At 49.4% G+C, this 12,626-nt stretch overlaps 2 protein-coding genes across 6 annotated transcripts in view; one reads left to right on the top strand and one right to left on the bottom strand.

Moving 5' to 3' along the window:
* The window catches only part of LOC141964680 (fibronectin type-III domain-containing protein 3a-like), a 50,230-nt gene extending 42,548 nt beyond the window's left edge, over window positions 1-7,682 (top strand). For all 4 annotated transcript variants that reach the window (XM_074915355.1, XM_074915356.1, XM_074915357.1 and 1 more), the window contains 5 exons: window positions 316-596; window positions 1,291-1,503; window positions 2,864-3,030; window positions 3,978-4,099; window positions 5,116-7,682. In XM_074915355.1, the coding sequence (XP_074771456.1) occupies window positions 316-596; window positions 1,291-1,503; window positions 2,864-3,030; window positions 3,978-4,099; window positions 5,116-5,433 (1,101 nt within the window). In that variant the 3' untranslated portion in view covers window positions 5,434-7,682. The remainder of the gene's footprint in view (window positions 1-315; window positions 597-1,290; window positions 1,504-2,863; window positions 3,031-3,977; window positions 4,100-5,115) is intronic.
* LOC141964681 (growth hormone secretagogue receptor type 1-like) lies at window positions 5,782-12,247 on the bottom strand. 2 transcript variants are annotated; one of them, XM_074915361.1, is made up of 4 exons: window positions 10,221-12,247; window positions 8,069-8,810; window positions 7,722-7,808; window positions 5,782-5,922 (listed from the first exon to the last, which is right to left on the bottom strand). In XM_074915361.1, exons 1-2 carry the CDS (start codon window positions 10,975-10,977, stop codon window positions 8,503-8,505), a joined length of 1,065 nt encoding a protein of 354 aa, XP_074771462.1. In that variant the 5' UTR covers window positions 10,978-12,247; the 3' UTR covers window positions 5,782-5,922; window positions 7,722-7,808; window positions 8,069-8,502. The 2 variants fall into 2 exon arrangements, with proteins under 2 accessions (XP_074771462.1, XP_074771461.1); XM_074915360.1 differs by having other exon boundaries at window positions 7,722-8,810.
* Window positions 12,248-12,626: the final 379 nt, after the last annotated feature.

Below are 12,626 nucleotides of genomic sequence, written 5' to 3' on the forward strand. Positions count from 1 at the left end.
TACAGTTGGAAGAAAAAGTTCAGCTAGAGATGAATAAAATTACCTGCTGTCACCTAGTAATGCAATATCGAAGGTAACTGGTAAAAAGTCTTTCCCCTCTCCCTCGTCCCTCCTAACTACATGTTTCTAGAAATGAAATCTAGACCTAGCGCTGCGTTAAACACCAGACATTTTGGCCGTATTTACATTTTATGTGGGAAGCTTTCCCTTCTCTTCCAAACTGCCTTTAATAACATGTAGAAGGCCGCACGATGTGGTGTGGTGACCGTGGTTATTGAAACATAGACTCAGCAGACAATCCGTGGTGTCTCTCAGGCTGTGAACGTGGCTGGAGCGGGGTTGTTCGGTGAGACCGGCGTGGTGACGACCCCCGCGTCGGTGCCTGCAGCAGTGGCCGTTCTGCATTTACTTGAAGAAGATCAAATGGAAATTTCTCTTCCTTTATCAACGTGCCTTGCAATTCAGTGGGAGGAACCGTGTTGTCATGGGTCAGAGATCACTGGATATAATATAGAATATGGAGAAAAGCAGCTCGTCACTGTGGGAAGAAGTACAAGCCATGTTCTTGAGAACCTGCTGCCTGACACTCTGTACAGGTAATAATTAATCATCTTATTCTGAAACCACATTTGTAGGTTTTTCAATAGCTTTGAGGGTAGCCTTTTACCTTTTTAGAGCAATTTTTCATTCAGCTTGCAGATTATTTGCCTAATTCACTCTGCAGCTTCGAAAAAACAAAATAAAATCATCCTATCCAGAATCAAACTGTGATGGTTTAGTGGCAAGAGTTAAGATTGCTATGTTAGGATTAACTTCTGTCTCAAAGCCAACGCTTTATTCTAAATGTTCTGAGTTGAGAATTTTTTTATTCTGAAGCAATGCATGAAATAGGATGGTCAGTATCTTGCCAAAAGAGGGTGACTGGAGGGGTGAGAGTAGAGCAGCTGTCCAAGTGTTGATGCTTAGTCTTGGTTTAAGCTGAGCTCAGATTATGGATCTGCAGCGTCCGTGGGAGGCAAACGGTTTGGGTTGATGTGGAGGAGCTTGTTCACTGAGCAGAATAAACCTGAACAATACTGAGAAACACCAAAGCTTCATTATGTTGAAAACAACGTAATTATGTTGACTTGTTTTGAAGTAGATTATTCTTATAGTTAATTCCTAACTGCATTTTAATTGCTTTATTGTTTGGAGATTATTCTTTACAAATTTTACCTCTCGCTTTATTACCTCGCGGTTTTTCCGGCCCTTGGTAAGTTAACCACGTAGCTGCTCTCCTCCCTTTTCTAGGATCAGAATACAGGCCATAAACAGCTTTGGAGTTGGGCCGTTCAGTCATTCCATTAAAGCCAAAACGAAACCACTACCTCCTGACCCTCCTCACCTTGAATGTGTGGTCTTCAGCTACCAGAGCCTTAAACTTAAATGGGGTGAAGGTCCGAGCAGAGCTTTAATTACCAACCCGACGCAATTCAACTTGCAGATGGAGGACAGGTTTGGCAGGTGAGATAATCAGAACATGAAGGATGTTGTTGCTTTACAATTTTGTATCAGCTTTTTAAGACGTTTTCAGCATTCTTCATACTTCTGTTTGCACTAGCAATTCACAGAATCCCAGAACCATCCGGGTTGGAAAAGCCCCTGCAGCTCCTCCAGCCCAACCATGACCCTCCCCCTGACCATTCCCAACTCCCCCAGATCCCTCAGCGCTGGCTCAGCCCGACTCTTCAACCCCTCCAGGGATCCCGGGGACTCCCCCCTGCCCTGGGCAGCCCATTCCAACGCCCAACAGCCCCTTCTGCACAGAAATCCTTCCTCAGAGCCAGCCTGACCCTGCCCTGGGCAGCTTGAGGCCATTCCCTCGGGGCCTGGCGCTGGGGCCTTGGCTCCAGAGACTCATCCCCCCTCTCTGCCCCCTCCTGGCAGGGAGTTGCAGAGGGCCAGGAGGTCTCCCCTCAGCCTCCTCTTCTCCAGACTGAACCCCCCCAGTTCCCCCAGCCGCTCCCCAGCAGACCTGTGCTCCAGACCCTGCCCCAGCTCCGTTGCCCTTCTCTGGCCACGCTCGAGTCATTCAATGGCCTTTTTGGGGTGAGGGGCCCAACACTGAACCCACTCCCCGAGGGGCGGCCTCCCCAGTGCCGAGCCCAGGGCTCAGATCCCTTCCCTGTCCCTGCTGGCCACGCCAGTGCTGACACAAGCCAGGATGCCATTGGCCTCCTTGGCCACCCGGGCACACTGCTGGCTCCTGTTCAGCCAGCTAAGACATTTGGGCACCTCAAAATTTGCCCCTTGGTTCATATTTTTGCATCCAGTCTTTCAACCAGAAATGCTCCTGATGCTGTTGCACTAGTATTTGCTTGTAAACAGCAAATACTATTTAAATAAATAGTAATATCTTACCATCTTCCTTTGTGGCTATTTTTTTATTTTTTGGAAACTAAACCGAAGTCCAGTTTGCAGATACAAAACATGGGGTTGACGGCTGTTTTTTAATTTGAAATTCCGACTGCTTTGGTACGTACCAGGTTTATTCTCTTGATTCAGATCAAGAGAGCAGTCGTGTCAGCAGCAGCCTGCCTGTGGCTGTAGCTCAGTGCCCAGCCAGGCCCTCCGAACACTTCCCGAGGCTGAATTAAGCCTCACACAGGGTGAGGTGCATGTGGTGCTGACTGAGGGCACGGCCTGACCTGCTGATGACTGCAGCAGAGCTCAAACCACCTAAAATCATCGTGTGGAGGAGCCTGGAGCACCCGCCACGTAGCGTCAGTGTTTTGTTCTGGAGTTAGAGGTGAAAGTGTTCTGTGTAGGATTTGTAGCGACGTACAGATGTGTAATTTGTGCGTACTCTGTGTTTTTCTTCCAGGTTTGTTACTGTTTATAACGGTCCTTGTCACACATACAAGGTACAGCGGCTCAGCGAATCCACTACGTACTATTTTAAAATCCAGGCGTATAACGATGCTGGAGAGGGAGGGTTTTCTGAAGTTTACGCTTTCACTACAACCAAGTCTCCGCCCGCGTCTCTGAAAGGTGAGTTCACGCTGCGCCAGGGACGGCTGCGAGCCCCTGCCCTGCTACAGCCATCGCTGGGACCTGGCCCCCCCAGCCCAGCGCCCTGCCCGGGCCTTTGTGGGATGGGGAACAGCACCCAGCCCTGAGGGGCTTTCTCTGGGTGTAAGAGGCTCTGCTGGGGCAGGACCAGCGTGCAGGGGGGATTTCCTCTACCCTCTTGCAACTGGAAAGTCATTTTTCAGGGTTATCTATCACTTGATAGCAGTTACAACAGCCCGTAGGTAAATGAGAAACACAAATACATTCCTCTGACCCACAGTTTCTAATACGAACATTAAAGGTTGCCATTAGGGAAAGTCATTCTGAAGATCGGATCAGAATGCTGATTTCCTGCAGGAAAATTCACTGATTGTTTATAACACTTGTAAAATCTGGAGATACCCAGACATAAATGCTGTTTTCTGCAGTGATTCAAAGTGCTTGCTCACCAGTACAAGCATTAGATGCCAGCTTGAAAAGACAAGTGTAACCTACAAATAATAGAGTGATCATTTTTTTAAGCTTATGTCATGAAATACAGCAAAGAAAAAGGAGAATGAAACAAACCTTAATTGCTTAAAATCATTGGAATGACTGTTACCTCTAGGAATGACACTTTTCTCCACCTTGTTAACCAATACATTGGAAAAACCTTAAGCTTTTTGATTTACTGCCCAGGCACTTGCATTGGGGCTGAAACATTCTAAATGGAAAAAGTGCAAAAACAAAGTGTACTTCAGGCCGGAGCAGGAGAACTTCCTTGTCACTGAAACCGGTGCCCCTGTGCCACATTAACTGTGAAAATGAATCACTGTAATAATTGACCATTTTGGACCTTCTGATTGAAAAAAGAACACCACTTGTAGAGACCATTGTTCTCTTTTTCTAAAATACCAACAAATCACTTTTTTTTTTTTTTTTCCCAGCACCCAAAGCAAACCAGCTGGAAGAAAACACTTATGAAATCACATGGGAACCTTTACCACCCATGAAAGGAGATTCCATTGTTTACATCCTTCAGCTCGCTGCTGGGAGAGAGTTTGATCAGGTACCTTTTATTTCACAAAATAAACTCGAGGGCTTTTTGCTTAGAAAAATTACTGCACAAAAAGATGGTTCTACTTGAAGGTTGAGGTTCTGTTTGGTGGTGATAGTGCCAGGGGTGCTGTTTGTTTGGGGAAGGGACTATTGACAATCCTGACTGCCAGGGTGGTCCATTTTCCACCTCGGGCAGTTTCTCTCGGTGAGACTTTACGTTTCCCAGGGCAGGGTCCACCCCTGCGCGGCCCCGGCTGAAGGATCGCAGAGCTCGGGTTCCCTCTTGAGCCTCTGCTTGTGCTGTGGGGGGAGTGGGTTCTCTAGAAGTGGGGTAACGCTGCTTTATCTCTTCTCTGGGCTCTTCTGATTCTTAAATTGCACGGTTTTGGTTAAGTCTTAGATGGCGCTTGCCCCACGTTTGGGGGGAGCGGTACAGAACTGTAGTTGCACAGATTTTTTTTTATTTTTTTTTTTTTTTGAGCTTCACAGTCCAGGTGTGTCAGTGTGGGGCTTGGCAGGAAGGTTTGGGCTTATTGACAGGAGAACAACATCCTAAATTCTTCAGAATTAAAAGCTGAGATTTTTATTAAGTTGGTTTGAAGAGACCCTCTGCAACTCCCTGCCAGGAGGGGGCAGAGAGGGGGGATGAGTCTCTGGAGCCAAGGCCCCAGTGCCAGGCCCCGAGGGAACGGCCTCAAGCTGCCCAGGGCAGGGTCAGGCTGGCTCTGAGGAAGGATTTCTGTGCAGAAGGGGCTGTTGGGCGTTGGAATGGGCTGCCCAGGGCAGGGGGGAGTCCCCGGGATCCCTGGAGGGGTTGAAGAGTCGGGCTGAGCCAGCGCTGAGGGATCTGGGGGAGTTGGGAACGGTCAGGGGGAGGGTCATGGTTGGGCTGGAGGAGCTGCAAGGGCTTTTCCAACCCGGATGGTTCTGGGATTCTGTGAGTTGAGTTCATAAAGCAGAAGGGGAAGGGTCACCCACGGTTTGTGAGAGGAATCCTGCGTAAGCTGGTTCTCTCCCCCCACCCAGGTGTACAAGGGACCAGAGACCTCCTTCCGCCTCACGAGCCTGCAGACAAACTGTGAGTACCGGATCAGAGTCTGCGCCGGCCGGCAGTGCCAGGACTCTGCTGGCTCCCCGGAACTGTACGGACCCTACAGTCCCAGCACGGTGTTCTCATCTCAGAAGCAAGAGCTGGTTCCACCCTGCGCCGACCTGACGACGGAGCTGGCGGAGACGAGGAAGACGCTGCGCGAGGAGCGCTTCATCGCCATCGTTCTGCTCTGCGGCTTTGCCGTGGTGGCCATTCTCTTTGCTGTCGTTATCCAGTACTTTGTAATCAAGTAGACGAGAGCCTGGTTCAGTCCTCAGCTTTTTGTACAGAAGCTATTTCGGGTATTTATGGTTAGTTCTAATTAAAATCCTAGCTGGGAACGTATAGTTACGTGCGTTTCCACTTTTGCTGCTGGCTAACAGTGAGGCTGGGTTGGCAGATCCTTTCCAAATACTGAACACAGATTTCTTGTAGAAAGGGTAATCCTGGGTCCTCTGTAATCAGGGTTAGCTGTTAATAAAACAGCAAAAAACAACTGCCTTACCGTGCCCACCGGTGGGTGTGCACACTCTTCCTCCCCCCACATTCAAAGCGGGGGCCCTCTGGGCAGTGGGGGAGAGAAGGCGTGGATGGGACGAGTCCCTTCAAGTCCAACCAGAGCAGTGGTAGTCGATCCGCAGATTTCATCGGGTATTTGTTGTAGTTTGGTATCCAGGAAATACAGCAGCACAACCGCTTCCGCTTCGAGCAGAACATTACTAGAGCATACCACATTTACTATACTGTAGGAGGAAAGCAGAATATTGACTTAGTGATATTACTACTTTACAGTTATTTTAATATTTCGGATTCAGTAATAGTCATTTCAAGTGTTAGAGGGTGCCAGCGTTTTTAGACTTTTAATCCAGACTGTACGTACGGCAGAGGCGCTCGTACGTGACACGGCAGAAAAGGCCCCGTTCCTAGTGTACATTTCTGAATGAAATGCTTTCTGCTGTCGGCCCAATCCACATTTCACTCTCAGTGCCTGAGAGAAAAGTAATTTCCTGTGCTCCTGATGAAATCTTCGCAGTTGTTTTCAGGAAAGCACAGGTAGTGTCTTTAAGGAGAAAGAGTGCATTTATGATAAATGTTACACTATTTGGCTCAAACTGAGCAAATGTTTTTGTACTATTATTAACCTAAAAATAATAAAAAAAAAATTCAGACTGCTTTTGGATGCCCTTCTAACTTAATCTGAATTATCAAATTGTACATGGAAGAACTCTTTTTAGATAACATTTATACAATGTTTTAAATGACTTGCTATCCCAGGGGTAGCAGCTTCACATTCCGTTGATTTCTAGATGGGAATGTTCAGCCTGCCAGGAACTTTTCTGAAACTCGTCCTGTTTGTCCGGGGAGGGTGGTGGTGGGGAGGGTGTTTTTTTGTGGACACTGTGCACTACATTTGACTGTTCTTGTAAAATCTGCTTGTGAATACCTGAAGATGAGTCTGACAGCTGTCTCTTTTATAGCCAATGTTTTGAAAGCTGGAACTCACAAATTTCAAACGCGTTTCAGACCGGGTCTGCCCCGACAGCATTTGGAATACGCCACAGAAAGGTAGATTTAGCGTATTTTGCAAAGACTATGGCTACACTTTATCTACATCAGAGCAATGCACTTGTACGTGGAATGTTGGATGTGATAGTGCTACAGGCTAAGTATTTCCAGTAATTAATCACTTTAAGGGTCTTTCTCCTATGGCAGTTGATGAATAATGTTGCGTTATAGTTTGAGGCATTGTGTTGTATTTCAGATGTGGAAAAACCTAAATTATGACATAGTATCTCTTAATACTCTTAAAAGTAGATTTATGGTGCAATCTGAAATTAATCTTTTCAAAATGTACTCTTCATTTTGTACTCTATTTATTTTGATTAAAAGTCCTGGAAAAATGTATGTTTGAATGTATTGTTCTACTTGTAGCAGAACTTTTAAGTTAATCATTTATTATATCATAGAAATGTCTCCCTCCAGTGTTGGAAAGAGTTTTATACAGATACTAGTCTTTAGTTTGCAGAAGAGTTTACAATCTGTCTTTTATTTCTCTTCTTAGTCTACTTTTAGCAAATAAGACTGCCTTCAGCAAATCTCTATTGCCAAAGGGTTATTTCTTTAACTCTTAGAACGAACTTTGTAGAGGTTTATCTGGCAATAATATTTCCGGTAATTTTAAAAGATGAATTAGGATTGCAGAGTAAATACTAACAAGTCATGACTCCTAAAAAGTGAAAGGTCTTTTGCAATCGCCACAAAATAGTCACATTTCCAGCAAATATCCGGGCAAGCCCCCTGCAATGCAGCTGTTCTCCATTCCAGAGTGATAGACCCTCGTGGCATTAATGTATTTAGGTATCTGCAGTTTCCTTGTATTGTAATTTTGAGGTATCTCAAACTTATGTTAAAGCTGCCATGCATTGTATTACTAAATTGTAACTATCAAATAGATAATATATTTAATACAGCCAATAAATAATACAAATGTATTCAAATTTGACCACGGGGCTGTTGTGTGGTTTTTGTGGGTTTTACTTACTGGCGAGCGGCCGTTTGGTCTGGAATTCTGGGTGAACGTGCTTTAGCCTTGTTACTACAGGTCAGTAAGAGCCGTTTTAAAATCCTTCTGGAAGAAAAATTATTTTGTGAGAACCTCAGTGCCTGACACACCCTCCTCTTTCTCTTTCCCCAGAGCTGCGTCAGCCGTTCCCCGAGCCCTTTCCTGACCGGTGGGGAGGGCTCAGGCTCAGCTGCTGCACTGAATAAAAACAAGGGCGGGAAATGAGGGAAGGGACTTTGTGAGCGATAAATTGGCCTCGAGGAAGAAGGGAAAACGCATTCGCAGTCCCGCAGTGAGTCACAGCTTATCGCTTTCCTTGCAAGTACCTCACGGGCGGCGTTTCTTAACGCTGGCTGAGAGCAAACAGCTGCCTGGTTTTCCCCTCTGCTCGCGCGCTCTCGGCTTCTGGGGGAAGAAAGTCACTTGAGTTCCATTTCACAGGTCTGCGATTAACACAAAAGTCCTCAAAGACGGAGACAAACCCCTTCAGCAGAGCCTTGTGGACGGTTCAGCCTGACAGCGGGGTTGGTGAGCTCACTGAAGAGAAGAGCTCAGCCTGCCCCTCTGGGCGGGATTAATGTGAATTGACCCCAACCCTCCTAAAATGGTCCTAAAATGGTTCAAACCTATCTCAGGAAACCGAGTGTGAGGAAAGCCAAAAGGCCAGGCTTAAAACTTGTTCCAGTCTCCACACGCAGAGTCAGTCTGGGTTTTTAATCCGCACCACAGCTGGCAAAACACCTGGGTTGTGAGAACTGAGTCAGCGCTGGGCGGTTGACGTGAAAGAACCGAGTTCGGTGCCTTCGGAAGAAACTTTTTCCCTCCTGGTCAGGCTCCTGCAGCGCCGAGTTCGGTCGTGGTGCAGGATGGTGCTCATGGCTCGCCTGTATTTGCGTGACATGACGTTGTAAAGGATGGGGTTTATGGAGGCGCCCAGGTAGAAGAGCAGCATGGCGACGAGGTTGAAGTACTGCGTCAGGTCGTACAGGAGGAGTTCGCTCTGCGCAAAGAGGATGCGGCCGACGTGGAACGGGAGCCAACACAGCACGAAGGCCAAGACTACGGCAGCTGAAGAGGGAGAAAACACACCCCAGTCACCTCGAGAGGCTTATTCTGCCTCTAAACTATTTAAGGGCCAAGGCAGGAGCTTGTTAAGCTTAACCCAGCGAGGACAGAACCTCCTGCCTTGCCCAGCTACGTTTATGCTGTGCTTACTGGTAATCTCAAGCAACGAGGATTTAAGGTTGCACACAAAATTAATTATTTGCAATTAAATAGGGCTCTCTAAGCCCACGTTTTCCAGCAGAGACAAAGGAATCAAATCAGGTGGGGGCAAAGTAGCCCTGTGCTTCAATTTTACTGCCCTGAAAATCTGCGTTGCCACCGGCCTCCTGCAGCATCGGGGAGGAAAAGGGGAGCCAAGGGGAAGGGGAGGAGGCACTGAGGAAGAGGAGGGGAGAGCAGAGCATGTGATAAGCAAGTAAAACAGCAGGAAACGCCCGGGATAGCTGTGCTATGTTTTACTGTGGGTATCTGCAGTTGTGGGTGCTGCTGCTTCCCTGCTGAGGATTTGGGGGGGGCAGTTTGGGAGGGAGCGGGCGGAGGGATGAGGAGGAAGGGGGGTGACCCAAACCTGCCTGGTCATGTGTCTGCACTCAGGCAGACAGCCTGGCACGGGATGAAGGTCATGGCTGGGTAAGCCCAGCCCAGGTGGGTTGCTGCCATCCCAGACGAAGCCATAGTCACTAAACTTGAGAAATTTCGCAGGGGAAATTGCTTTAAAACCTTTCCTTGCCGCAGCAGGGGAGGTGCCTAGTTTTAAGTCACGGAATTTTCCAGTTTCTTTAAATTGGAGATTTAAGGGTCGGGCATGGGGGGATACACACGAGGAATGTGATCTCAAAACAATGAGAAGCCACGCTGAGCTGCTTCCCTGCCCAAAGAGCCGGCAGTCAGGGACTCCCCTTCTTACCACAAAGAGCCAGGAACACAAATTAAGGGTAAACCCATTGATTTGAAATCGGTGTAACCCTGCGTGCTTTGCATCTCCTCTCCATCAGCCCCCCGTGTCGCCATACGCCCCATGAGAGGGATTAAAGGGGGTGGCAGCTCTTCAGGTTGGGTTTCACAGAATCCCAGAACCATCCGGGTTGGAAAAGCCCTCGCAGCTCCTCCAGCCCAACCATGACCCTCCCCCTGACCCTTCCCAACTTCCCCAGATCCCTCAGCGCTGGCTCAGCCCGACTCTTCAACCCCTCCAGGGATCCCGGGGACTCCCCCCTGCCCTGGGCAGCCCATTCCAACGCCCAACAGCCCCTTCTGCACAGAAATCCTTCCTCAGAGCCAGCCTGACCCTGCCCTGGGCAGCTTGAGGCCATTCCCTCGGGGCCTGGCGCTGGGGCCTTGGCTCCAGAGACTCACCCCCCCTCTCTGCCCCCTCCTGGCAGGGAGTTGTAGTTGTTTCAAAACCACCCTTACCCAGCATTTTGACAGTCTGCGTGTGGGCCCTTCTCCTGCCCGTGGCCTGGCAGCCCGGCAGCCGCTGCCCGCTCCGCCGGAGCCTCTTGCAGATGAGTCCATAGAGCAGCGTCAGGCACAGCACGGGCAGGAAGAAATAAACGGTGGAGACCCAGGTCATCGCCTCGAGCAGCCCCGTGCGGGCCACGCGCTCGATGGACCTGCACTCCCGGCTCTCCTGCGGCACGCTGCCCTGGGGGTGTTCCACCCCGAAGAGGAAGAGGATGGGCCCGGCGGTGAGGAGGGAGCAGCCCCACAGCGCCAGGATGACCCGTTTCACCCGGTATTTGGTGACGGTGGCTTTGGCTTTCAGGGGAAAGCAGATGGCGAAGTACCTCTCCACGCTGACCGTGGTGATGTGCAGGATGGTGCAGTACGTGCACGTTTCGCTCAGGTAAATGAAGAATTTGCAGAGAAAATCCCCAAATATGTAGGGTTTGTATTTCCAAAGGCGGTAGAGGTCCGAAGGCAGGCCAAGGAAAATGAGCGTGTCCGACAGTGCCATGCTGGACAGGTACATGTTCACTGTCGTCCTCATCTCCTGCGAGCGTCTGAAGATAACGATCGTTATCAAATTCCCCGAAACCCCCATGAAAAACAGGACGATGGAAATTATAGTCACGGGCACCAAAATATGGACATCAAACAGAGAAAAAGACTGATCTTCAGAGGAGGCCGTGTCATTCCTGAAATAGCTGTGATTCGAGCGGGAGCCCATGTCTGGTTTGAAAGGCAAGGGCAGGGCTGGCTTCGTTTTCCACCTCAACAGAAACCCAGGTGACGGTAAGAGAGAGGGAGAGAGAGAGACACGTTGGACGCGAGCACACAAGCACCGACCATCTACGCAACAATTCTGATGGGATCAGTTAAAAAATTAACATTCATACCCATGTGGCCGATGAAGATAAATACCCAAGCGCCGATGAGTCTGTTTTACAAGAAGCAAAGGAGTATGAGAGTCACACATCCAGCATTCGCCAGGCACAAGCTTTTAAAAATATTGTCCGTTATAAAATATTTGCCGTGCTGAGATTTACCCTCAGCTGCGCAGTGTTTGGAGAAGGGCCGTTTTTCACATTTCCTTTCGCGTCCCGTGGATCCCACAAAGCGCAGGGAGCCAGGTCTGGCCGCGGGATGCGGCCCGACGACGGAGGACCCGCGAAGAGACGCCTCCTCCCGACGGGAGCAGGATGGGAACAGCCTCTCGGAGCCGCCCGGTGCTGCCAGGAGAAACCTCGAGGCTGCAGCGGTGTCCGGGCGCGGCCCGGCCGAGGAGCGGGCGGCTGGCTGGCGGGTCCCCACGTTTTGCCGGAGGTCCCCGGGGTGCTGGAGTTCCGCGGTTTCTGAGCTAATCGGCGGGGGCCGCTTGAGTTTTTGGGGCCGTTGCCCATTCTGTGGTCATCCATCTTCCTCCCTCCACCTACACACCGCTAATGGGGCACTAAATACCCACCCCCCCACACTCTGCTTTTCTCCTTAGCCTGCAAAAAGTGCCTGTAGTTACCAAGGAGGGTAGAAGAGTTCTTCGATACTGGAAATTTAATTAGCCCATTTGGGCTGGTTACATAATTTTCCATCATTCAGTGTTTACTTAGGGCCTTTCCCCCTTGAGCTCCTCCCCACCATATGCCACCGAGTGAGAAATTTCTACCGCGGGTGCTTTAATGCCATTATTGCGATAGGACGGGAAAGCCTTCATTTGACCATCAGTCTTCAAAATGAGACAGTCTGACACTTCGCCCTGATTTACTTTCCACTTCAGAAAAGATCAGAGATGACGAGCTGGAAAGCACCATGGCGGGGGAGGCGAGGGGAAAAGGGGCCAGCACCAGGGGATAAAACTCAGCCCTGGGGAGCTGGAGGTGAACTGCAGGAGAGAGCGGGGACGCTTGGCAGCGGGGGGCTGCCTGCGGCGCTCGGTTCACCCGAGGGATGGTCCAGCCACGGAAACGCCTCCATCACCTGCGAAGTGAGGTGCTGGCAGAAGAGAGCGGGGTACCCCATACAAAATAAAACACCATGCCCCCCGGTCTCTTCGGAGCTCTTCGCAGTTTTTCCTGTCTGAAGGATTATTCAAAAGACAGGCTTTTGGAGTCAAAGAGTGTGGGATTTGGGCTCAAAAGGTCAGCACTGAACACAGTCGCTGCATTGTGTTGACAGAGCCTTGGTTCCAGCGTTAGGGAGATTTCTGCTGCCATTTCCAAGAGGCAGAAGCACTGCTTTTTGAGGTTTTTTTTCCAAGAGATTTAAGCACCTGAACACCTTGAAAAAAGACAAGCAGTCTGTGTGGCAGGGCTTCGCTGCACCTTAAAAGACCTCAACAAAACCCATCTAAGAAGAGATTCCCAATGTTTAACATGTAAATGA

This window comes from Athene noctua, chromosome 11 (assembly GCF_965140245.1).
Source record: "Athene noctua chromosome 11, bAthNoc1.hap1.1, whole genome shotgun sequence".
NCBI classification, from domain to species: Eukaryota; Metazoa; Chordata; class Aves; order Strigiformes; family Strigidae; genus Athene; species Athene noctua.